Below are 25,410 nucleotides of genomic sequence, written 5' to 3' on the forward strand. Positions count from 1 at the left end.
GGGTTTAAGGAGGCAGCAAGAAGGCAAAATATCACCTCCTCACTGCATGTTAAACGTCTAAAAAGCGAAAAGATCACTTTTTCAGAAGGGTTAAACACTTAAATAGTGAAAGGTTGGGGGGGGGGGGGGGGGATGAGATAAGTGTTCCTCATAATACAGTTGGGCCCAGTCATAAAAACAACTGATAGTAAATATGGAGCATTATTTGACAGTTCACTAGAGGTCACAGAGGATTTTACAGAGGAGAAAATGGGGTCAAATTTAGTGTCCAAGAACCATACCCATTAAAACTGATCAGGTTATTCCAGGAGTGCAGAGGTGGTGGACTCTGTGTCAGGAGAGTTAGGCACAATGGAGGTGGCACAGAGGACAATGAAATAGAAGCGGATACTGGTGTAGACTGTGTCATCACAGTCTGGAGACACTGAAGGTAGGGTTGCCAGTTGCCACCACCTCATCCCTTTAAATCCAAACACATATGAATTACACAGGTACTGAGGCTGATTTAATGCAGATAAGGCACTAGGTGAGCTTAATAACCACCTTAATCAGCCACAGAACCTGTGTAATTAATATGTGTTCGGGTTTAAAGGGATGAGGTAGCAACCCTAACTGAAGGTGGTGCAGAAATGAATGAGATTGAAGCAAGTTGTTAGCAGGTACTATGTCATGGAGTCCAGGGACAGTGAAGGTGGCAAGGGGGGGCACTGAAATTAAAACAGTGTGTTACTGTAGTTGAGGCTGCTCTTCATTATAAAAAGTCTTTAATAGGAACCAAGGGCAGTGCAGTTGTCTTGGCATTGTTTAATGTTAGAGAGAAGGCAATCCTGGGTGTGTGCAGTGGAAGGCATAGAATAATCTGCTGCAGGAGGGGCAGTGAGCTGGCAGAGAATGATGTCATGTGAGGAGGGATCTCTCTGGTCCTGATGAGAGGAGATGCAGATGTCTCCTCATCTCGGCTCTGTCTTCTCCTCAATGATTCCTGGCTGCACACACTAACATCAGGCCTCCATTCCACATTCCAAGCCCCGGCTATTGTCTGTGTACTGACACTTCCCATCAATGGTGACGGAGCAGAGGAGAAGATTGTACGCATCAATGATTCCCTCCATTCTGTGTATACTGGGGCTCTGGGTTCAGGTGAGAAATGGCCTCTCTCTATTACTATTTATTACTATCTGCTCACAGTGTGTCAGCATCTGGAAGAAGGAATTTAATGTATACTGTTTATATATCTGTAAATGGGGGAAATGTATCTGTGTACAGAGGACGTTACCATACAGTGCACATGTATCTATGTATAGGGGCCATAAGCGGTATAGTGTGCTTGTATCGGTGTATAGGGGACATTACCATCTAAAGTATGTATGCCTAAAGGATATTAGTAGTATAGTGTGTGTACATGTGTATGGGGTCATAACCGTTATAGTGCATGCGTGTATAGGTGACATTACCGTATAATGTATGTATATGTATCTGTGTATAGTGGACGTTTCTGTATAATGTGTGTGTCTAGGGGACATTACAGGTATAGGTGTTGATTTACTAAAGGCAAATAGACTGTGCACTTTGCAAGTGCGTTGCTCCAGAGCTTAGTAAATGAGGTAAAGCTTCACTTTGCAGAGAATACCCAATCACGTGCAAGGAAAATAAAAAACTTTGCATCTTTGCTTGCACATGATTGGATGATAGAAGTCGGCAGAGCTTCTGCTCGTTTACAAATCTCCGGAGCAACTGCTCTTCCAGATGGCAATTGCACTTTGCAAAGTGCACAGTGTATTTGTCTTTAGTATACCTCATAGTGTTTGTGTATAGGAGACATTGCATTATAGCATGTGTGTATCTACAGTGACAGTTCTAGGCCCTGCTACAGTTTAAATAGTGGTAAAGAGTGCACAGGGTTCTCACAAATGCAGAGTGAAGATCTGTTCAGAGCAGAGAAAACTGAGTTTTTTTACTCCCAGATCTGGGTCTTGAGTTCAGAGGCATCGAAGATCTTTGGGAGAGAAGAAGTCTCTAATCCTGTGTCCAGGCCTTGCTGGAGACCAAAAACAAAAATAGTGCACTGTCCCTTTAAATGTTAAATCATTCACAAAATCAGTTCATAACAGTAAAGTGCAAAAGTGCCAAAGAAATTGTGCAAATTGCAGCAGTATATGGACCTTAAATATCACACGTGTGCAACTAAAGGAGTGATAACAAACATGCATACAAATAAATATTATCACAATCAAAAAAAACAATGCTGATTAATGAAAGTCCATATATGAGTGAAGGTAATGAAAGTGCTTGATGTGCAATAATTCCACAAAAAGTGCTGAAGTGCTCAAAAGTGCTCCTTTACCCACTTCAATACCAGACACTTTCGCCCCTTCCTGCCCAGGACAATTTTCAGCTTTCAGTGCTGTCTCACTTTGAATGACAATTGCGCGGTCATGCAACACTGTACCCAAACAAAATTTTTATAATTTTCTTCCCACAGATAGAGCTTTCTTTTTGCTGGTATTTGATCACCTCTGGGGTTTTTATTTTTTGCTAAACAAACTAAAAAACACAGACATTTTGGGAAAAAAAAGTTTTTCTTAGTTTCTGAGGAGGCACTGATGGGCATTGATAGGTGGCACTGATTGGCACTGACAGATGGCACTGATGGACACTAATAGATGACACTGATGGGCAGCACTGATGATGAGGTACTGACAGGTGTTACTGCTGAGCACTGATTGGCACTGTGATGGGCACTGATTGGCATTGTGGTGGGCTCTGATTGGCACTGTGGTGGGCACTGAGAGTCTTTATTGAGGCGACACTGACTGACAGCTGTTGGGCACTGATTGGCAGTTCATGGGCACATCTGATGTTGGCTGTGCTGATAATCAATGTGCTGATTATCAGCACAGACCCCCACCCCCTCTGACAGGGTGAGCCGCCGATCAGCTCTCCCTGTCAGCGCGAACCAAGGAATGCAGTTTACCGGCACTTCCTGGTTCACGAGATGATCAGCTGTTATTGGTTATCTGATCACGTGGTAAGAGGCAGGGCGGCCCTTGGGCGCAAAAAATCACATACCTGCACGTGATTCCTCAGATCAGCTCTGGAGCGAGCGCACGTCCTGCCGGAGCCCCGCTCCCGCTGTGATTGTACACATCGGGAGCCAATTAGCGTGTCTGGTGCCCGTGATAGCCACCGGCCACCTGCGATCACAGGAGAGGCAGAACGGCGGTCTGCCTATGTAAACAAGGCAGACTCCCGTTCTGTCAGAGAGGAAGAGAGAGATCTTGTGTTCCTGCTAATCAGTCCCGCTAAAAATCGCTGATCGCTGCCATTACTAGTAAAAAAATTTAAAAAAATAAAAAGTCCATAACTCTATCCCATAGTTTGTAGATTCTATAACTTTTGTGCAAACAATTCAATATAAGCTTTTTGGGATTTTCTTTACCAAAAATATGTAGCTGAATATGCCTGGGCATAGTTGGGGCTCCATCCAGGAGACAAAAGGCCTGTGCAGAGAGAGCTTCGAGAGAGGTACAGAGTGGTACGTAAGCACAGTGGTGCTATGCAACAGTCTGTGGGACCAGACCAAAGGCCTAGGCTTGAGGTCTGAGCAGCTGTGCTGCAAGAGTAAGCCAGGAGGCCAAAGTCATTTATTTTTCTATTTTGGGGTGAGGGTGGAAACCTTTGGATGGGGTAGCCTTTTGTTCTGTAGAACTTTTTTTTTTTTCTTATAAGTAAAAGTGGGCCAACAAGCCCTAAAACAGGACTATCTGGCTGGACTAAACTCATTGATAAGCACTACACTTAAGCCAAAACCCCAAAAATGTCACAAAGGGAACAGTACTGTATAGTGTGTGCCTGTGTATAGAGGACATTATTATATAATGTATTTGTGTATCTGTGTATAGGAGACATTACTGGTATAGCATTCACGTGTGTAAGGGACATTACAGGTATAATGAGTGTGTATCTATTTGTAGGGGACATTAGTATATAAAGTATAGTGTGTGTCTGAGTATAGCGGATATTACCATATAGTGTGTGTCTATTTGTGTATAGGGAACTTTACCATATAATGTGTATGTATAGAGAATATTACCAGTATAGAGTGTGTATCTATGTATAGGGGACATTACCATATAGTGTGTAACCAGTTTGCCTACCGTGTGGGTTTTCTGCATTAACGAGCTAGTTAGCTTGCCCAGGCTGGGGAAAGGGTTAACTTCCAATACCTCAGTTCCTGGGCTTTTGGTCTTGGGCTGGCCTTCCAGCTTGTGTGATATATAAATAGGGGGAAGGTCTGGTTCAGCGCTAAGTGCGGGAGCTTGAGAATGAGGGAACACACCAAGCACATGGAGTCCGGGAGTTTGAGAGCTAACATGTAACCCCACAAGATACCGGGGTTCTGGTGGACACTACAAGTAGTTGGAGATCGCTAATCATGGACTAAAACCTGTAAAGGTATGCCTGGGCAGCTAACCTTCCTTAGTTAGTTTAGGATCTGGACTATGCTGTACCTGTTATTTGTTCTGCCATGAATAGTTAGAGTAAAGTTGTCTAAGACCCCTTTCACACTGGGGCGGTTTGCAGGCGGTATTGCGCTAAAAATACCGCCTGCAAACCGCCCCTAAACAGCCTCCGCTGTTTGTTCAGTGTGAAAGCCCGAGGGCTTTCACACTGAAGCGGTGCGCTGGCAGGACGGTGAAAAAAGTCCTGCAAACCGCTTCTTTGGAGCGGTGAAGGAGCGGTGTATTCACCGCTCCTAAACCGCTCCTGCCCATTGAAATCAGTGGGACAGCGCGGCTATACCGCGGCTATAGCCGCGCTGTACGAGGGATTTTAACCCTTTTTCGGCCGCCAGCGGGGGTTAAAACCGCACCGCTAGTGGCCGAATACAGCTGCAAGAACGACGGTACAGCAGCGCTAAAAATAGCGCTGTTGTACCGCCGACGCCCCCACCCCCCCCAGTGTGAAAGGGGCCAAACTGTTCCATGCCTGGTCGGAAGTCATTCAAAAGTGTGCATGATGGTTTCTGGAATATGAAAGAACAGAGTCAGTAAAGCACATGTGGGGTATGAAGCAAGGCCACTACAAAGAGTTACTTCGGCAAGAAAAGTTGGAGGAGGAATGCAGTTGCTATGGGTAACCAGTATCTAGTGCCAAGTACAAAGCAGCTGGTCATCAAGTGTAACACCCGGCAAAGGTGACAGGTCCTCCAGTAGCGAGGGGGTCAGTGATCTGGCTCCCTCCCTAGCGGTCGCTTCCCCAACAGCAACCGTGACTGAACGCATGGTACAGAGGCCTCATGTATCTGGCCGCATGGTACGGGAGAGAAGGATTCAAGTGAGAACATACATGAGGTCTGCCTTAGGTGCTCACGTGACTTTGAATCCAACATCCCTGTGCAACTTCATTGCAGCTTGCATACGACTTCTTTAACAGAAGTCAATGCAAGTCATGTTGAAGTCACCACAAAGTAGTGCAGGAACCTTTTTCTAAGTCGGAGAGACTTCAGTCGCACTGATTAGAACAGTTCCATTGCCGTTAATGGGGCGCAACTAGTCATACGACTTTGAACTCTCAAGTCACATGACAAGTCGTGGCAGTGTGAACTGGGGGAAACACAACCACAGGTGCTAATCTGACAGGTGTGCAGGTGCTGGTGAGTGTCCCCAAATGCACACTGTCTGTGTTCGGGGCTGCACCCACATAACGGTCAAATTAGAACCTGTGGCTGTGTTCTTACAGCTGCTGCATCCCCATAAGGTAACATATACTGCCTACACACAACTCCAGGCAGATTCAGCTACATAAATGAAATGCTGATTCACAATGTACAGGCCCTATGATTTCTAAAGGTGGGGGGGATAGGCCCTGTCAGGTAGGCTGTACGCATCCCCATGATTTCTAACAGCAGCCCTGTCGCCCACATCCCGGAGCATCAGAGAGCGGAGGAGGGTAGAGGCTGCTAGGATAGCAAGGAAAAAGGTTAGTATAACTGCTTGTTTCTCTTTTCATTTACAACATTTTTTAAATTCAATTTCAAGGTAGAAGTACAAAACAAGAGACCCCTTACAGAAACAATTAAAGCGGGATTCCGGTCGTAAAAAAAAAATTTAAAAGTCAGCAGCTACAAGCACTGTTAAATAAGTACTTACCTGTCCTGGGTACCCGCGATGTTGGTCGTCTGAGGCCGACTCGTCCCTCGGCTCTCGGGTCCCGGCACCGCCATCCTAGGTAAGGGAAACAGTCAGTAGAGCCTTGTGGCTTCACTGCCAGTTTCCTACTGCGCACGCGCGAGCGGCGTGGCGCTCTGTGAATGGCCCCGTGGTGTTCTGGGAACACACACAGTTCCCAGAAGACAACGGGGCCGCTCACCGAGGAGCAGAACACGCCGCGGAAAAGGAAGAGGCAGATTAGGAAGACTGCCTAGCAACAAGGGTTTAGGTAAGTTTAACGTTTTTTTTTTTTTCAAATGTTTTTCTTTAATTTTTTCTAGGATTTTTGGTGATTTTTTTTTTTTCAGGGTGGCCCTCCACTTTAAATGTTGCTCATGAAAAGGGTACAGTCAGTTGTTTCAGCACATGCAATGGTAGCACAATAACCAACTCATATATGCGAAAAGTGATAAGAATACATAATACATAAAATAATAAACCCTGTTATCAATGGAGATATAGAACTTAAAGTGGTTGTAAACCCTCACATATACCTAATGAAGTGACTGGCCTCAGGTGATACACAGAAATGAAACAAATCTCTCCACATAAGTTGTACCTATTTATCTACGGCCATCATTCTCTACAGCAGGGGTCAGCAACCTTTTTCCACTTAAGGGCCCTTATTCAATGTATGTGAATGCAAGGAGGGCCGCATTCACCTGCTAATAAATTAAGATAATAATAATCGTAACATAGTAATAATAACAGTACAGGTTTACCTCACTTTAAGTTGCTTCACTAATACAAAACCAGTTCACCCTGAGGAAGCATGTGGCTGTGGATTTGGATTTTACTGCCCCCTCTCCTATCCTGGCACCCAAGGGTGGCTGACACCAGCCCTTCCAGCCAGCATGGTCTGGAGATGGGGTTCCTGTCCCTAGGGGTGATGGGGTCCCTGTCCCCAGGGGTGATGGAGTCCCTGTCCCAAGGTGAGATGGTGTTCCTGTCCCCAGGGGTGATGGGGTCCCTAATAGGGCCCCCCCCCATTGCAGTGTTTTCTGTACCCCATTGCAGTGTCCTCTGTCCCCTTCACATCACTTCCATAGTGTTCTCTGCCCCCCTCCCCCCATAGCAAGTTTCCAGTGCCCCAAAGCAGTGTGCTCTGTCTCCTGCACACTCCCCCCACCATAGTGTCCTCTGTACCCCCATAGTGTCCTCTGCTCCCCTCCACCCCACACACACACACACAGTGTAGGTAGAACTCTCCTACCTTACACAGATGTACAGCAAGCAGAGCAGAGATCGATATCACAGGGCTGGATGGGGGCGGTAACTGCTGGTTAACTTTTCACATTGACAGGCTGGTGATTGGTTGCTAGGATCGGCCAGCAACCAATCACCTGCTGTGTAATGTAAAAAAGTTAACTCCAGTGGTTCCCGTCCCCATCCAGCCCTGTGATATGAAGAGGACAGCTGTGAAAATGTCAGCGGGCCTGTGAATTAATCACGGGCACTGATGGGCCGTACATCTAGCAGTGGTGGGCTGCGAGTTGCCGACCTCTGCCATACAGCCATTCAAAGTGCAGAATTTACACAGGATCCCTCAGCTTTGAAAAGCAGGGGGCAGAGAGCTGACATTGCATCAGTGAGGACAGCTCTGAGAGCTGATTGGAGAGAAGGGACACCCCACCCCTCACACAGGAACAGAGCAGAGGCTGTCAATCACAGGCTGTGCCATCTCCTGTCACCATGTGACCTACACTTATAGCAGAGGATTGAGGCAGCGGACAGAAATTACACTTAGAGCTCTAGATTGAGACAAGTACACACTATACTGTAGAGGGATATGCTTTGTTCATATTTCATATCTGAGGTTTACAACCACTTTAAAGGTCACCTGTGGTCCTCAGGGCAGTTTGAGGTTTTCCCAAGAAAGGGGAGGCCATCCCATCTAGGTATACATGGGTGTAGGCTCAGACACTCTATGGTTGACTTTTGCTGAAAGTTACATAAAATAGGGTCTGAACTAATCCAATTAAACCATCCCCATTCCAGGGATCCAGTTTCTCTTTTCCTAGACAAAAGAGTGTTTAACCCTAGCAGTGCAGGGGGTCCCACTGCAATGGTAACTTCTTCACTTAACCTGGAGCTTAGTGATTGTATAGGCTTTTTTTTATTATTTTTTATTAAAATAACAAACATGTTATATTTAACTGCTCTGTGCAATGTTTTTTTACAGAGCAGCCCCAATCCTCCTCTTCTCGGGTGCTCCTAGCTCCTCCTGCCACCGAGTGCACCAGTAGCAAGCGGCTTGCTATAGGGGCACTCATGCGAGCTAGCTCCTGAGCCGCCTCTGTGTCCATAAGGAACACATAGCGGGGCTTGGCTCTGCCCCCTTCTCACTGGCTGTGATTGAGAGCAATGGCTCCCACTGCTGTATCTGAGTCAATGAGGACAAAGAGAGCCTTGGCTCTTTTGCACATCGATGGATCGAAATTGGGCTCAGGTATGTATTTAGGGGGCGCAGTGGGGGGGGGGGGGGGGCTGCATACAGAAAGTTTCTGACTTTACTGCAGTAAGGTAAATAAAATTTTAAAAAACTACCTTTACAACCACTTTAATGAATTACTATAACTGATCTACTTATCATAGGCAGAATAGCGGTAATGGTTGTAAGAGCTGCCTAAGAGCAGCCAATTTATATACTGTATATTTCAGTACATGTCAGACATATACTCCAAACGTATCAAAAAGAAAAGAAACAAAATTACATTGTAACAAATTTAACAAAATAGAATGTGAGGTTAGTAGTGTTGCTTGATTACAAAATGTCTATATTCCCAGGAGCCCTGTTCTATGAGTTGTCTATGCCAGTGTTTCGCAACCTTTTTTCAGTCAAGGCACCCTTTTAAAATCATGGACAATCTCAAGGCATACCATTCTAAAATGTAAAAAACTAAACAAATAGTTTCACATAATGCTGCAATATCCACACACTTAGGCTACTTTCACTTTCACATTTCATTTTATTTTTTGGCGTGGGGGTTCCCCATTAAAATTCATACCAGACTGAGGGATCTTGTATGGTCTCAGGGGGGACCCCACGCAATTTTTTTTTTAGTTTTGGCGTGGGGTTTCCCCTTAAGATTTATACCAGACTCAAAGAGACTGGTATTGTCGGGATCAAAGTCGGATCCCGTTAATTGAAGTCGGATGCAAGTCGCCATGTGATTTTAACAATACAGTCAGAGAAGGGATAATCTGGGATATTAGGGACATTCTGGAAATAGAGTGTTGGAGAAAGGTAAAATGTTTAATCTGTGTATCCTCAGAGTGGGTGGGATGTTTAGATTCTGTATGTTCTCACTGAACACTCTGTACCCCTGGTGCCCAACACATGGCCCACTGACCCTATGCATGTGGCCCATGAGCTAATGAACCCAATGAAAGCCTGTGCCATGAATTATCTTCGCCCATAGTACAAGTAAAGTCCCATCTGGAGAGAAAGAGACAGGTATTTGATCAGGATGTTGGGGGTTACTATTGCATTTTCTGACACCAGTGTTGGGGGTTTTTATTGCATCCACTGACACCAATTTTGAGGATTATTATTGCGTCTACTGACACCAATGTTGGGGGTTATTATTGTGTCCACTTACACCTATGCTGTGGATTCTTATTTTGTCGACTGACACCAATGTTGGGGGTTATTATTGAGTCCACTGACACCAGTGCTGGGGGTTATTGACTCCACTAACACCAATGCTGGGGGTTATTACTGTACTCACTGACATCAATCTTGGGGTTTATTATTGTGTCCACTGAGACCAGTGCTGAGGGTTATTATTGTGTCCACTAACCCAAATGTTGGGCATTAGTATTGCATCCACTGACACCAATGCTGGGGGTTATTATTGCCCCACTGACACCAATCCTGGGAGTTATAATTGGGTCCGCTCACACTAATGCTGAGAGTTATTATTGCATCCACGGACACCAATGATGGGGGGTGTTATTGCATCCACAATCACCAATGATGGGAGGTATTATTGCACTCACTGACACCAATGTTGGGGTTTATTATTGTGACCACTGACACTAATTATAGGGAGTTATCATTGCAGACACTGACAGCAATGCTGAGGGTTATTATTGTGTGCACTAACACCAATGTTGAAGGTTATTATTGCACTCACTGACACCAATGCTGAGGGTTATTATTGAATCCACTGACACCAATGATGGGGGGATATTATTGCATCCAATAACATCAGTAATGGGGGGTTATTATTGAGCCCACTGACAACAATACTGGGAGTTTTTATAATACTCACTGACACCAATGTTGGGGGTTAATATTGCAACCACTGACGCCAATAATGGGGGGTTAATACAACATCCACTGACACCAATGCTGGGGTTTATTATAGCCCCACTGACACCAATCCTGGGGGTTATAATGGCGTTCGCTGACACTAATGCTGGGGGTTATTATTGCATCCACGGATACCAATGAAGGTGGGTGTTATTGCATCCACGTACACCAATGATGGCAGGTATTATTGCACTCACTGACACCAATGTTGAGGTTCATTATTGTGACCACTGACACCAATGATAGGGAGTTATCATTGCAGACACTGACAGCAATGCTGGGGGTTATTATTGTGTCCACTAACACCAATGTTGGAGGTTATTATTGCACTCACTGACACCTATGCTGAGCGTTATTATTGCATTCACTGACACCAATGATGGGGGGGATATTATTGCATCCAATGACATCAGTAACGGGGGGTTATTATTGAGCCCACTGACACCAATACTGGGAGTTTTTATAGTACTCAGTGACACCTATGCTGAGGGTTATTATTGCACTCACTGACACCTATGCTGAGGGTTATTATTGCATTCACTGACACCAATGATGGGGGGGATATTATTGCATCCAATGACATCAGTAACGGGGGGTTATTATTGAGGCCACTGACACCAATACTGGGAGTTTTTATAGTACTCACTGACACCAATGTTGGGGGTTAATATTGCGACCACTGACACCAATAATGAAGGGTTAATACAGCATCCACTGACACCAATGCTTGGAGTTATTATTGTGACCACTGATACCAATAACGGGGAGTTATTATTGTGTCCATTGACCCCAATGATAGGGAGTTATCATTGCAGGTGCTGACACTAATAATAGGGAGTTATTATTGTGTCCACTGACCCTAATGCTAGGGTTATTATTTGAGTGTTATTATTGTACTCACTGACACCAGTGCTGGGGGTTATTATTTGTCCGGTGGCACCAGTGCTGGCGGTTATTATTACTGCCACTGACACCAATGCTGAGGGTTATTTTACTCCAATTTATTCGATGTGCATTGTAATATAATGCCAAAAAATACAGCAGGAGTTTCAGGGCATTGAGATGCGTTATAGCCCCTTCATTTTTAATGGGCTTCCTAACTTGATGCAAAAAAATGCATTGCTATTTGCAAGTTGACCATCACTGCTCCAGACTATGCAGCCCTGTCCAATTAATTATTTTCCGTCGAGCTGACGCATATATGTGGCTTCTCGTGGGTGGGCTTTAACGTCCTTTAAGGACCTCAACAAATGAGATAGACCATCGGTATAATAGGATTAATCAATTTTCATACATACAGTATATGCCATAGTTTGTAGATGCTGTAACTTTTACACAAAAGAAGAAATTTGATTTTATTAGATATGTTTTATAACAGAAAGTAGAAAATAATGTTTTGGTGTTTTCTTTCAACATTTTTGGTCTTTTTTCATTTATATAACAAAAAATAAAAAACCCAGTAGTGATCAAATACCACCAAAAGAAAACGGAAAATTGAATATCAATTCAATTCATATCATCAATATCAATACCAGTTTATCTACGGCCATCATTCTCTACAGCAGGGGTCAGCAACCTTTTTCCACTTAAGGGCCGGACTCAATGTATGTGAATGCATGGAGGGCCGCATTCACCTGCTAATAAATGAAGATAATAATAATCATAACATAGTAATAATAACAGTACAGGTTTACCTCACTTTAAGGTGCTTCACTAATACAAAACCAGTTCATCCTGAGGGAGCATGTGGCTGTGGATTTGGATTTTACTGCCCCCTCTCCTATCCTGGCACCTAAGGGTGGTTGACGCCAGCCCTGCCAGCCAGCATGGTCTGGAGATGGGGTTCCTACACCGTTCACCTGATATGGATGTAAATACCCTCAAATTAAAGCTGAAAGTCTGCAGTTAAAGCACATCTTGTTAGTTTCATTTAAAATCCATTGTGGTGGTGTATAGAGCCAAAAAGATTAGAATTGTGTCAGTGTCCCAATATTTATGGACCTGACTATATATATATGTCTTCAGTGTCTCCCCAACATCCAAAGGACTAACTTTTTGTCCCTCTTCCAGATGAAAAATAGGCAACACGATTTCTTGACCTGAATGGAATCTTGAGGCCACTTTTGGAATTAAATCCAGCATCGGGAGCAGAACTCTGTCCACCAGGAAGGACTTATAGGGTTATTTATACCCTAGAGCTGCCAACTCAGAAACCCTCCAAGTTGAAGCTAGTGTCACCAGGAAAGCTAGTAATTCCCATAGCGACAACTCTATCATGGATTTTTGGAGCAGACAGGTAGTTGATTACTATTGTGAGGTCCCATGTAGAAATGTGAGGGCTCTGGGAGGCCTTAGCTTTACTACGGCCTTAAGAATTGAAGAATCAGAGGTCCACTGAGTCCTGCTTAGGGGCGACGTGGAAGAGATGTGTCCTTTGAGTGTGCTTGCGCTCAGGTCCGTGTCGCAACCTCTTTGAAGAAAACCGAGGACATGACAAACTCATGATTCCCTGGAGAAAACTTCTGACGTAGCATATTCTTGGAATTTTGCCAGACTTTGTTGTAGACTTTGTTCATGCTGCTCTTCTGTACTTTTATGAGGGCAACTACCATTCTTGAAGAGCAACCTAAATCCGCAAACCTTCGCCTCTCAAAATCCAGGCCGCTAACTTGAGCTGCTCCAGAGCTGGATGGAGAACTTCACCTTGTGCCACTGTCTGGCAACTGAGAAGATTTGTACTAGGTGTCTGTGAGATATACATAGTTTGGTGTAAATCCACTGTTGAAAAGAAATCCCTGGAAAGGGTATCTACTCCACTGAGCCACTTCTTCTTTTGGCATAAGCCGTATTTCAGTCCCCATACGGAAATTGCAAAGTGGTCTTTGGAGGCAGTTGAAATACTTCCTCTGCTTTCCTTCTATCTTAAGGCATCTTACCAGCCTTACAAAAGAGGGCTTAAACTGGATAAAGGTCATCCTGATCTGCATCTTTTTCTTTGGAAGAGTCTGAAGAAGGTTTGTTGGCTTGAGAAAGCTCTTGAGACCAGTTGCTGGTTTTGGAAAGAAAACTGCCAGAATAGAGGACTCTTGCACAAGGGGAGTTCAAACAACTCATTTAGAGTTTTTTGACCACATGCTTAATGAATTGTGACAACCTTTTGGTCCTCGTCATCTTCATCACTGACCGCTCGAACAAAGAACAAAGAAAGATTCATTTAGTCATGTTCATCCGCATCTCCCTCTTTGGAAGAGTTCGAAGAGGGCGGTTTGCCTAGAAAGCAGATGGGCACTGTCCCCTACCTTCTTTGGTAGCGCTGGTCTTTATTTGGGGTTGGCAATTGTTTTTCAGCAGAAGTCAGGCAAGAAACAGTGTTTTGTTTTTTTTTAAGCACCTGATTAGAGCCAGAGGCCCTAATAGGCTTCAAAAAAGGGTGGGCTTGAGGCGCAGAGAATGTGCCCTGATCACACCCTGTTGTGTGACCATAGCGACTTAATTTTCACTATTTTCACAGCACAGTGCCTCCTATCGGGTGCCCAGCGCTTTGGCGGATGAGGAGACAAACAGGGGAGGAAGCTGGAGGATCAGACTCTTCTGCCACCGCTGCTTCCCGCACTAAGACACAGGGGGAGAGGACCCAACAGCCCAGTAAGTGCCGGACCACCCGCGGGGGGGGGGGCGTGTGGGGGGCATTGCTCTCACTGCCGCAAGACCCGTGGGGGGTGCTGTCAGTGTTGTGAGCCCCGTGCCACGGGGGGTTATGGGGTTGGGGTACTGTCAGTGTGCCAGTGAGACCTGGGGGGTGGTATGGGCAGTGCTGTCAGTCCTATCTATGATGATGATCTATATACCCTGATCTGTGGTGATGATCTATATACCCTGATCTGTGGTGATGATCTGTATACCCTGATCTGTGGTGATGATCTGTATACCCTGATCTGTGATGCTGCTTTATATACCCTGATCTGTGATGCCGAACTATATACCCTGATCTGTGATGATGATCTATTTAAACTGATTTGTGATGCTGATCTATATACCCTGATCTGTGATGCTGATCTATACACCCTGATCTGTGATGATGATCTATATACACTGATCTGCGATGCTGATCTATATACCCTGATCTGTGATGCTGATCTACATACCGTATCTGTAATGCTGATCTATATATCATATCTGTAATGCTGATCTATATACCCTCTCTGTGATGCTTATCTATATACCGTATCTGTAATGCTGATCTATATACCATATTTGAAATGCTAATCTATATACCGTATCTGTAAAGCTGATCTATATACCCTATCTGTGCTGCTGATCTATATACCGTATCTGTAATGCTGACCTATATACCCTATCTGTAATGCTGAGCTCTATACCCTGATCTGTGAGGCTGAGCTATATACTCTGTCCTGTGATGCTGCGCTATATACTCTGTCCTGTGATGCATACTCTGTCCTGTGATGCTGAGATGTATACTTTGTCCTGCGATGCTGAGCTGTATACTTTGTTCTGCGATGCTGAGCTGTATACTTTGTCCTGTGATGCTGAGCTGTATGCTCTGTCCTGTGATGCTGAGCTGTATACTCCAGACACTATGCGTGGAAGCAAGTGGGATACAGAGGACGGAGTGGTGGATTCTATAAGGGGTGGGGCTTATGAGAAGTGGGAGGGGTCAAAAAGGAAGGGTGGGGTCTGCCCCCCATCCTAAAACTTCACCAGCCGCCACTGTTAATTACCATAAGTAATATATTGTACAAATTATTATATTTTGTTTTTAAGGTAATCTACTATATTTTCAAAATCTGTACTCATGCAGGTGGCTTAACGCACAAATTAGTGAAGTTTGAAGTTATAACTTCAAACCAGTAACACCACAGTAAATAGATAAATAATACATTAGGTTATAACATATAGCATAATAATATATGATTTAACTTGATTAAAACAGTACTTTTTCAGCAGGCAGCAGATTCTCATTCTCTTAACTGTGTAAGAAAAACGTGGGATTATGGGTAAATCTTATACCCATAAACTCATGCTTTTTTCTTCTAGTTAAGAGGGCTGGGCTGGAAGGGAGCATTTTTCTTTTTGACACATGCCCCATTCTATGACACTGCAGTGAGTGGACAGCCTCCACTGCAGCATTTTTATTGGACAGCTTGTTCCAATGGTGCTTTCCTATCGGTCCAAGGCTCCAAGCTGTCCATTAAGCTCAGTGCCTCTGACAAGAAGTGGGAGGCACTGCGAGCTCATCCTCTCAGTCTGTTGCTAACAGAGTGTGCCAGCTTGTATTTAAACTGGCCGCTCTGTATGCAGCGTCTGACAGGCTGCACAAGAAGCCCATTTTTTTTGGAACTATAGGTGGCAGGAGCCCCAAATTTTGACCAGTGGTGGGGTAGGACTTCAGATACCTACCCCCCAGGTCGCCGAGCTACGACCTCGAAGTTTGAACATATATATATATTTTTTTTTATGTTCATGGCTCTGCCTCACCTGCCTCCCCTGACTGCATGTCCCTGCAAGTAACAGTTTTTGACAAGTCCTTTATTAAAATAAAGTGTCTCTTGATGTATCCATCGTCAATCATGATGCCTGCTGACCTGAAAAATTGCAAAAATCACTTTGCCTCCTAGAAGGCTACCAGCCGTCTGCCCTCTCTTCGTTTTGACAGTTCTTATATAGGCAAGGGCAGGGCCACCAGAGTACGTCACTCGGTGGCACCGCCCTTTTCTGATGTCACACGACATCAGAAAGGGTGGTACCACCGGGTGACGTAGCCGGGTGGCCCCGCCCCTTGCCTATATAAGAACTGTCAAAGTGAAGAGAGGGGAGACGGCGGGTAGCCTCCTAGGAGGCAAAGCGATTTTTGCTATTTTTCTGGTCGGCGGGCGTCGTGATTGATGATGGATACATAGAGGGACACATTTTTTTTTTAATAAAGGAATTGTCAAAAACTGTGTTCTTTTCTTTTTGACACTTTTTTGGTGACTGGGTAGGGGTACTATGTACCCAATACCCATTCACATAGAGTGGGGGCCTCCTTGTTAAAGGGGGCTTCCAGATTCCGATAACCCCCACCTACAGACCCTGACAACTGCTGCTCAGTGTTGTTGGAAAGAGGCTCTTGTCCCCATCAACATGGGAACAAGTTTTTTTTTGGGGTGGGGGGGCACAGAGCCCCTCTGCCCCAAAGCACCCACCCCCCCATGTTGAGGGCATGTAGCCTGGTGGTTCAGGGGAGACACTGAAGCCTCGCTCACCCCCCCTCCTGACCTGCCGGGCTGCATGCTTGGATAAGGGTCTGCTATGGATTTTGGGGGGACCCCATGCCATTTTTATTATTTTGGTGCCCGAAGGGCCTAGTATGGATGGGGGGACCTCCATGCTGTGTTTTTTAACATTTTTCTATTGCCGGCATTCTTTATCTTTACAATCATTGGTCAGTGGGGATGCACACTAACAGATGATGCCTCACGGCTGTTAAGGACAAAGAAAGCACTACTACCAGGTGAGTGAGACAGACCATAATCTTTAGGGGTGCACGCCCTGCTACTGCCAGCAGAAACTGAATGAACCAAAAAAGACGAATGGCTGCACTCCCACACGATGCAAAAATGGGCTTTATTGTTAAAACTTGATAAAACAACAAAACATAGGCAGGGGACAAAAAAAGGTTGACGCGTTTCACACGGGATTCATGCTTTATCAAAACCACCTCATGGCTGTTAAGGATGCGGCCGGCTGGCTGGGTTCCCAGCCTGCTGCTTAACAACCAGCTATTTCTTTACACAGAATTAGAATCGGTCGATCGTTTTTCGACCGATCTGAATTCTAATCGTTCTGAAAAGTTGAAATTTGTTAGAAAACAAATAAACAAAACAAATTTTAACATATTTCAATGAAATTCGTTACTATTTCATTCGGAGATTCAGATACATCAGAATCTCAGAATAATCAAAAATGTGTTCGAATTTATAATCGGATCATAATGAAGTGCACACATCTAGCAAAAAATGGCCTGGTCATGAAGGGGGTAAAACTTCTGGAGGTCAAGGCGTTAAACAGCTGTAGAGGTGGCTGCTGATAAACAGGTACAAGTTATGTAGAAGGAATTGTTTGTTGTGTGTATCACCTGAGGCCAGTCATCTCACTAGGTATATGTAAGACCCCTTTCACACTGGAGGCGTTTTTCAGGCGCTAAAGGGCTAAAAATAGTGCCTGTAAAGCGCCTGGAAAATGCCTGTCCTGCAGCCCCAGTGTGAAAGCTTGAGTGATTTCTCACTGGAGTGGTGCGCTTGCAGGATGTTAGAAAAAGTCCTGCAAGCAGTATCTTTGGAAAGGTGTAGGAGCGGTGTATACACTACTCCTCCACCGCCCCTGCACATTGAAATTAATGGGCACCGCTGCTGAAGCGCCTTTCTTCGGACGCTAGCGGGGGTTAAAAGTGCCCTACTGGTGGCTGATAAGTGCCGCTAAAACGACGGTAAAGTGCCGCTAAAACTAGCGGTGCATTACCGCTAACGCGGAGTGGTGCCAGTGTGAAAGGGGTCTTAGAGTTTACAACCACTTTAACAGTTTTCCTGCTGTAGCACTCTGTATCTTAGGCAGGGTGCTCCTCACAAATTTACTTGCCAGGAGTAGTTATCCTGGTTGATTGATAGAGGTCTATTGATTTCTCCCTAAGTTTGGCCTTGTTGCACTTTTCTCTTCTACCACTAGGTGGCTGGGTGCTTGGTGGTACTAGATATGAGAAGGGCAATCCAAGGTCAGGTTATGGGTATATGGGGTATCTAAGCCAATGGGCAGGGGTTTTCTTGAATCCCTTCGCCTTCCGGAAGCGCCTATATATTTGGGTGGAGTCAGGTGATCTGTGTTCTGTGCCACCTGGCTGCCCGGCTGCCAGGCTGTGTGAGGGCCTATCCAGAAGTAAGAGGGCAGCGCAAGGTTGGGATTGCAGCTTGCAATCCAACCAAAAGTGCCGGCCGGGGAACCTGTCGGAGGTAGAAGGAGAGCTGTCGCCACTAAGGGACCAACCACCTTTACCAGGGACCACAGTGAGTAACTGAAGCAAGTACCAGAGCAGTATTCTCACCGAACGGGCACGGTGGAGAATTGGGAAACTTCAGGTGGTGATCATGTCAGGGACCCATATGACGCTTGCAGAGCAGCTTTGTGTGTCAAGCCAGGGACCGAGCGGGTCAGCAGGGGTGAAGCTTGAGAAGTATCTGGAGTGCCAAGCTAGGGACCCAGCAGGGAAGCGCGGGTGAGGCTTGAGAGAGATACCACCGCAAAGATTGGAGGAGCTCAAGGGATTCTGAGTCAGTGAACCAGTGGGTCTAGTTAGAGACCGGGAGCTCAGGGTTGAAGAACTACAAGGAGGAGTTATAATGAAGTTGAAAGAACTGTTACGTTTGAGTTTGGAACTGTTAAAGACTGTTGCAATAGGAGACAGCATTCCTGCATGTGCAGATGTGGCGCCATGCTGGGGCCTTTCCCTGCAAGGCTGTCCTCCTATTAAAGTCTCGGAGTCTGCCAATTGAATCTATAACTACTTAAGAGTGTCCTGGTCCTAACCCTCTTTCCCCCAAAAATACAAAAAAGGACTGTTAAAAGAAATAAAACCTCTTTTACATCCAAGAAGTGTCCGGTGCCCAATGACTTTCACCATCTTTGCACCCACTATGCTTCATAACCCACTATCAATGGAAAGATGTCAGCTATCTTTGGCCTTGGAGGTTTTCATTAGACTGGAAGAGGCTAAAGACTTTGCTAAACAGCTATATGTAACTGGCCTCACAAAAGAGGTCTATATTAGGGGTAACTGTACTGAGGGTATCTGTGCTGGGGGTTTGTGCTGAAGGGTTAGGCTGAGGGGGTTATACTTTGGGGGTTTGTACTGAGGGGATACATACCTCCCAACTTTCTGAGATGGGAATAAGGGACATCTATTAGCAAAAGTATGTATGCATAGGACACACATCCTAGCACGCCCCCCTTAAAAGAGAATTGTACTAAAAAAATGATTAGTTGAACCCACAAGTGCTTTTTTACCACTACTATTCCTTCATACTGGCTTTTGAAATTTTTAAATGCAGCAATTTAGAAATTGGATAAAAAAGGTTTAGCACTGGGAAACACCTTTTGATAGATAAGTAGTGCATTTTATATACAACTATATAGATCAGACCAAAATGAGGGGCAAATGAGGAGGAAAGAGGGACAGAGGGACTTTGTTACGAATGAGGGACAGTCCCTCGAAATCAGGGACAGTTGGGAGGTAGGGTTTAGAATGGAAGGGGTGGTCTGTACAAGGTAAGGTCTGTACTGAGGGGGTCGACTCTGTACTGGGACACGGGAGGGAGGGGTCTGTCTGAAGGGTTAGGCTGAGGGGGTGGGTCTATACTGAGGTGGCAGGCTGGGAGGGGGGATTCAGGGCAGTGGGGGAGAATCTGTACTGGGGGGAAAATGGGGTTGTTGAGATCTGTACTGTGGGGGATGTGGGGGGGTTGCCCTGGCAGGAAGGGGGTAATTTATGGTTATGTTGTGTACAGTGACTTGGTCATTACTTACTCCTTACACCCACACTCTGTGCGTTAGGCACTTCTGCGAGTGTAGATACAAAAACTGTGGCATATGTTTGCTGTGTGTACACTGTATGTTGAGCATTTCCACTGCCTGGCATTGTGTAATATTAATGAGATGGCCTCTTGGGTATTTCCATTGCTTGGCATTCTGTAATATTAGTAAGGAGAGACTGCTGGGTATATAAAATGCCTGGCATTGTGCAGTATTGGTGGGAAGAAGCTCCCCCTTGGTATATACATTGTTCAGCATGATTAAACATTGGTGAACACGGGCACCTGGATATATCCATGGCTTGGAATTGTGTAATATTGTGGGAGAGGTATATAGGGTGAATGTAGTGTCTGGCACCATACATTATTGGTAAGGAGAAGATCTTGGATACAATCAATACCCAGAAACATGAGTTGTTTTAATGATGAGGGAACCCTAGATACATTCACTGCACAGCAACATCTGTAGTTAGATAAGAGGGGCTCCATGTTATATACTCTGCCCAGCAGTATGTAATTTTTATTGAGAAAAGCCTCTTGGATATACAAACTGTTTTGCATCATTTATTGCTGGTGAAGAGGGGTTTATATTGCGTGCCCTGCATCATGGAATATTAGTATGGAGGATTGGGGGGGAGGGGAGGGGCACCATGGGATTTACACATCCTGGCATCCTTTAATACTAGTGAGAAGGCAATCCTGGGTGTGTGCAGTGGAAGGCATAGAATAATCTGCTGCAGGAGGGGCAGTGAGCTGGCAGAGAATGATGTCATGTGAGGAGGGATCTCTCTGGTCCTGATGAGAGGAGATGCAGATGTCTCCTCATCTCGGCTCTGTCTTCTCCTCAATGATTCCTGGCTGCACACACTAACATCAGGCCTCCATTCCACATTCCAAGCCCCGGCTATTGTCTGTCTACTGACACTTCCCATCAATGGTGACGGAGCAGAGGAGAAGATTGTACGCCTCAATGATTCCCTCCATTCTGTGTATACTGGGGCTCTGGGTTCAGGTGAGAAATGGCCTCTCTCTATTACTATTTATTACTATCTGCTCACAGTGTGTCAGCATCTGGAAGAAGGAATTTACTGTTACTGAATTTATACTGTTTATATATCTGTAAATGGGGGAAATGTATCTGTGTACAGAGGACGTTACCATACAGTGCACATGTATCTATGTATAGGGGTCATAAGCGGTATAGTGTGCTTGTATCGGTGTATAGGGGACATTATATAGGGGACCCTATAGTCTATATGCATAGTGTGTGTGTGTATCTGTGTAGGAGACATTATCATATAGTGTGTTGTGTGTATTTGTGTATAGAGGATGTTACCGATTTTGTGTGTATGTATCTGTGTATGGGGGATTTTACTGTTCATCTGTGTATAGAGGACATTACTGTATACTCTACGTGTATCTGCGTATAGGGGACATTACTGTATACTCTACATGTGTCTGTGTATAGAGGACATTACTGTATACTCTACGTGTATCTGTGTATAGGGGACATCACTGTATACTCTACGTGTATCTGTGTATAGAGGACATTACTGTATACTCTACGTGTATCTGTGTATAGGGGACATTACTGTATACTCTACGTGTATCTGCGTATAGGGGACATTACTGTATACTCTACATGTATCTGTGTATAGGGGACATTACTGTATACTCTACCTGTATGTGTATATAGAGGACATTACTGTATACTCTACGTGTATCTGCGTATAGGGGACATTACTGTATACTCTACGTGTATCTGTGTATAGGGGACATTACTGTATACTCTACGTGTATCTGTGTATAGGGGACATTACTTTATACTCTACTTGTATCTGTGTATAGAGGACATTACTGTATACTCTATGTGTATCTGTGTATAGGGGACATTACTGTATACTCTAAGTGTATCTGTGTATAGGGGACATTACTGTATACTCTAAGTGTATCTGTGTATAGGGGACATTACTGTCTACTCTACATGTATCTGTGTATAGGGGACATTACTGTATACTCTACGTGTATCTGTGTATAGAGGACATTACTGTATACTCTACATGTATCTGTGTATAGGGGACATTACTGTATACTCTACGTGTATCTGTGTATAGAGGACATTACTGTATACTCTATGTGTATCTGTGTATAGGGGGCATTATAGTATTGTGTGTGCGTGTGTATTTGTGTAGAGGAGACATTACCTTAGGGTATGTGTGTATCTGTGTATAGTGGGCATCACCATATTATGTGTGTATGTATCTGTGTATAAGGGAAATTTAGTATAATAAATATATGTATAATATATGGTATATATATATCTATATCTATATCTATATCTATATCTATATATATCTATATATATCTATATCTATATCATTACTGTATAGTGTGTGTGGGAGGACATTACCGTGTAATATCTGTGTATAGTGGATATTACCGTATAGTGTCTCTGTGCATCTCTGTATAATGGACATTGCTGGCATGGTGTGTGTCTTTGTATGCAGAACATTATTGCTGCCCCTGTATTGTCTGTGTGATTTCATTGGTCGGATAGTGTACTGTGCAGCTTCAATATGGTCACTTTGGGTCCATTTCCTTTGAGTAAAATTGCTTGTAGAATAGGGAATAGCTTATACCACTTTTCTAAGGGTTGGTTGTTGGTACCCTGATATGTGATTTTTCCCAATTCGTTGTATATAGAAAAAAAATAGATTTCTGTGTGTCGAGAGACAGAATAGATATTCTGAATGTGTCTAAGCACACAAACTCATATAAACAAAAGTACATTTAAATGCAGGAAAACCTGATCTGAATAAAGTTTATACTTCCCAGATCACTTATAGACTAGTGTGATTGTAGCGTAAAGCTGGCCATAGTTAGATTCATGTGTGGTTATTCCTGTTTGACAGAAGTCAATCGTTAGATCAACACTGTTAAACTGGAATGTTGGAAAGCTTTTGTCAATTGGCTGCAGCCACCGATCGGTGCATTCTGAGAGTGAAGAGTCCTGCTGTGAAACATCTTAGCGGTCGGAAGAGGTTTCCTCCATACACCTTGCTTGTGAGAATGGAGGAATCTGTTCATTTTTTAGCTCACCTGGTTGAACAGAAAAAAAACAACGCATCTATGGCCAGCTTAATGCCTGATACACACAATGAGATTATCGGATGAATCATCGTTTTTTTGCATGCCAGTCTCATATCGAAAATGAAGAGTTTACTAAAGTTATGAATAATTCTCCTATGATAGAATAAGAATTCAGAAATGATGTAATGTATCGTACTGTATTTGGATTGCATTTTCGGGCGGAAACTGTACTGATGAAACGAAAATCGTACTATCTGGTATCGTACATGAACATTTTTCATGTTTGTCCCATTGCATAATATCGGATGAACTGTCGTGATCAGCTCTCGAAAGCTGTGTACTAATGATCAGATTATCGTACGACCGCTTCAAAATCTGTATCTTTTGTACAATTTTCTGATCACGTGTATGGGCCTTTAGGCTAGGTTCATACTTGTGCGGGTGGTTCCCGCTGCAGGTTCGCATCTGTTCCTGCACCCACCTGCACAGAAAAACACTGTATATGTGTCAATCCTAATGGCACCCATGCACACTGGAAATTGCATAAGCCACTTCCCGCACTGTGTACCGCATTGCGAGTTGCAATCTAAAATATGGAACAGGGACCTTTAGCCTGTGTTTTCAAGAGGCACAGCAGTCCATTCAAATAAATGGGTTGCTGTGCCCCCGCAAAACATGGCTTGCAGAGCCGCACAAGTGTGAGCTAGGCCTTAGGCCTCTTTCACACGAGGGATCCGTATGTCCGTTTTTCATCCTTCCGTTTTCGGTTGAAAAACGGACATACATTCATCCCTATGGAGCGTCGGATGTCAGCGGTGACATGTCCGCTGACATCCGACCCGCTCTGATCCGAAAAGTGTAACGGAGGAAAACCCTACTTTTCCATCCGTTTTCAGATCGGATTGGGTGACGACGGACACTACGGTCCGTCATCACCCGATCCCCCATAGGGGAGAGCGGCGCTCTGACAGGTCCGTCGCTGCACAGTGTGCAACAATGGACCTGTCATCTTCCTGCTCAGCGGGGATCGGCGGAGCGATCCCCGCTGAGCAAGCGGGTGTTCACGGGGAGGATCATCACTGATCCGCCCCGTGTGAAAGAGCCCTAAGGCCTTGTTCACACCAGTGCGGCTTTAAAATCGACTTCAGTGCGACTTCAAAGGCCCAGATCAGTGCGATTTGCACCTCCGATTTCATTGGGGCATGCAACTTTGTTTAAGGCCTCTTTCACACAGACGATCCGTTCAGGTCCGCCTTTCAGTTTTTTAGGCGGACCTGAACGGACGCTCCATAGACCTCTATGTCTGACATGTCCGCTGACATCCGACCCGCTCTGATCCGAAAAAGTGTGACAGAGGAAAAACCTACTTTTCCATCCATCTGCGGATCGGATCGGGTGACGACGGACTCCAGGGTCCGTCGTCATCCGATCCCCCATAGGGGAGAGCGGCGCTCTGACAGGTCACAGTGTGCAGCGACGGACCTGTCATCTGCCTGCTCAGCGGGGATCGATGGAGCGATCCCCCACTGAGCAGAGCGGGCTCCGTACACGGACACGTCCGTGTGAAGGAGCCCTAACAGAAGTCTCATTTCAAAGGCATTGCGACATGAGTAGCTGCAATTTGAACAGTTCCATTGCCGGCAAGTGGGTGCGACTTGTCATGTGATTTGGAACTGTCAAATCGGATGACAAATCACACCGGTGAGAACGAGGGCTAAGAGTTGCAGTATATAGTTAATGGTATTAGATGTTAGCCAGTCCCATTGCTCCTCTTCATTTCGCCTTCATTAAATGAAGGAAATCTTTTGAGGTGTGGAGGAGTTCAGATCAACAAGTGCCACTTGCTGAGCTGGGCAGGAATGTGCACTGACTTGGCACTTCTGTCACAGGAGTTTCTGGTTGCTAATTAAACAATGTTTGTTTTAGTCCCATCGTTTTCCAAGCTTTTACAGTTTTTTTTTTTATGCTGAGACACATCATATTAACTGTTTGTTTAGATCTGTATCGCAGAGATTAAAATGATTCATCATTGTGAGTAAGGTAGAACCAAACAAATATTTCCTAATTTTGTGTAGTATTAAGCATTTAACAGGATCACATTATTTTTGTTAAAAGAAAAAAGTTTTCCCTTTCCTTTTTTTTTTTCTTAATTTTTCTCCTGGCACTGAACACATACTATTGAATCGTTGTAAGAAACTTCCTATGGGCTCTA

General features: G+C 44.7%; 1 protein-coding gene across 4 annotated transcripts in view; it reads left to right on the forward strand.

The window, feature by feature from the left end:
- Window positions 1-894: 894 nt before the first annotated feature.
- Window positions 895-25,410, forward strand: part of PTPRO (protein tyrosine phosphatase receptor type O) — a 139,473-nt gene continuing 114,957 nt past the window's right edge. For 2 of the 4 annotated variants that reach the window (XM_073621319.1, XM_073621320.1), the window contains exon 1: window positions 20,814-21,120. In XM_073621319.1, the coding sequence (XP_073477420.1) occupies window positions 21,043-21,120 (78 nt within the window). In that variant the 5' untranslated portion in view covers window positions 20,814-21,042. Of the gene's footprint in view, window positions 1,141-20,812; window positions 21,121-25,410 lie in introns of those variants that run through there. The other 2 variants (XM_073621317.1, XM_073621316.1) reach the window with 2 other exon arrangements.

Source organism: Aquarana catesbeiana, linkage group LG03, assembly GCF_042186555.1.
Source record: "Aquarana catesbeiana isolate 2022-GZ linkage group LG03, ASM4218655v1, whole genome shotgun sequence".
Lineage (NCBI taxonomy): Eukaryota > Metazoa > Chordata > Amphibia > Anura > Ranidae > Aquarana > Aquarana catesbeiana.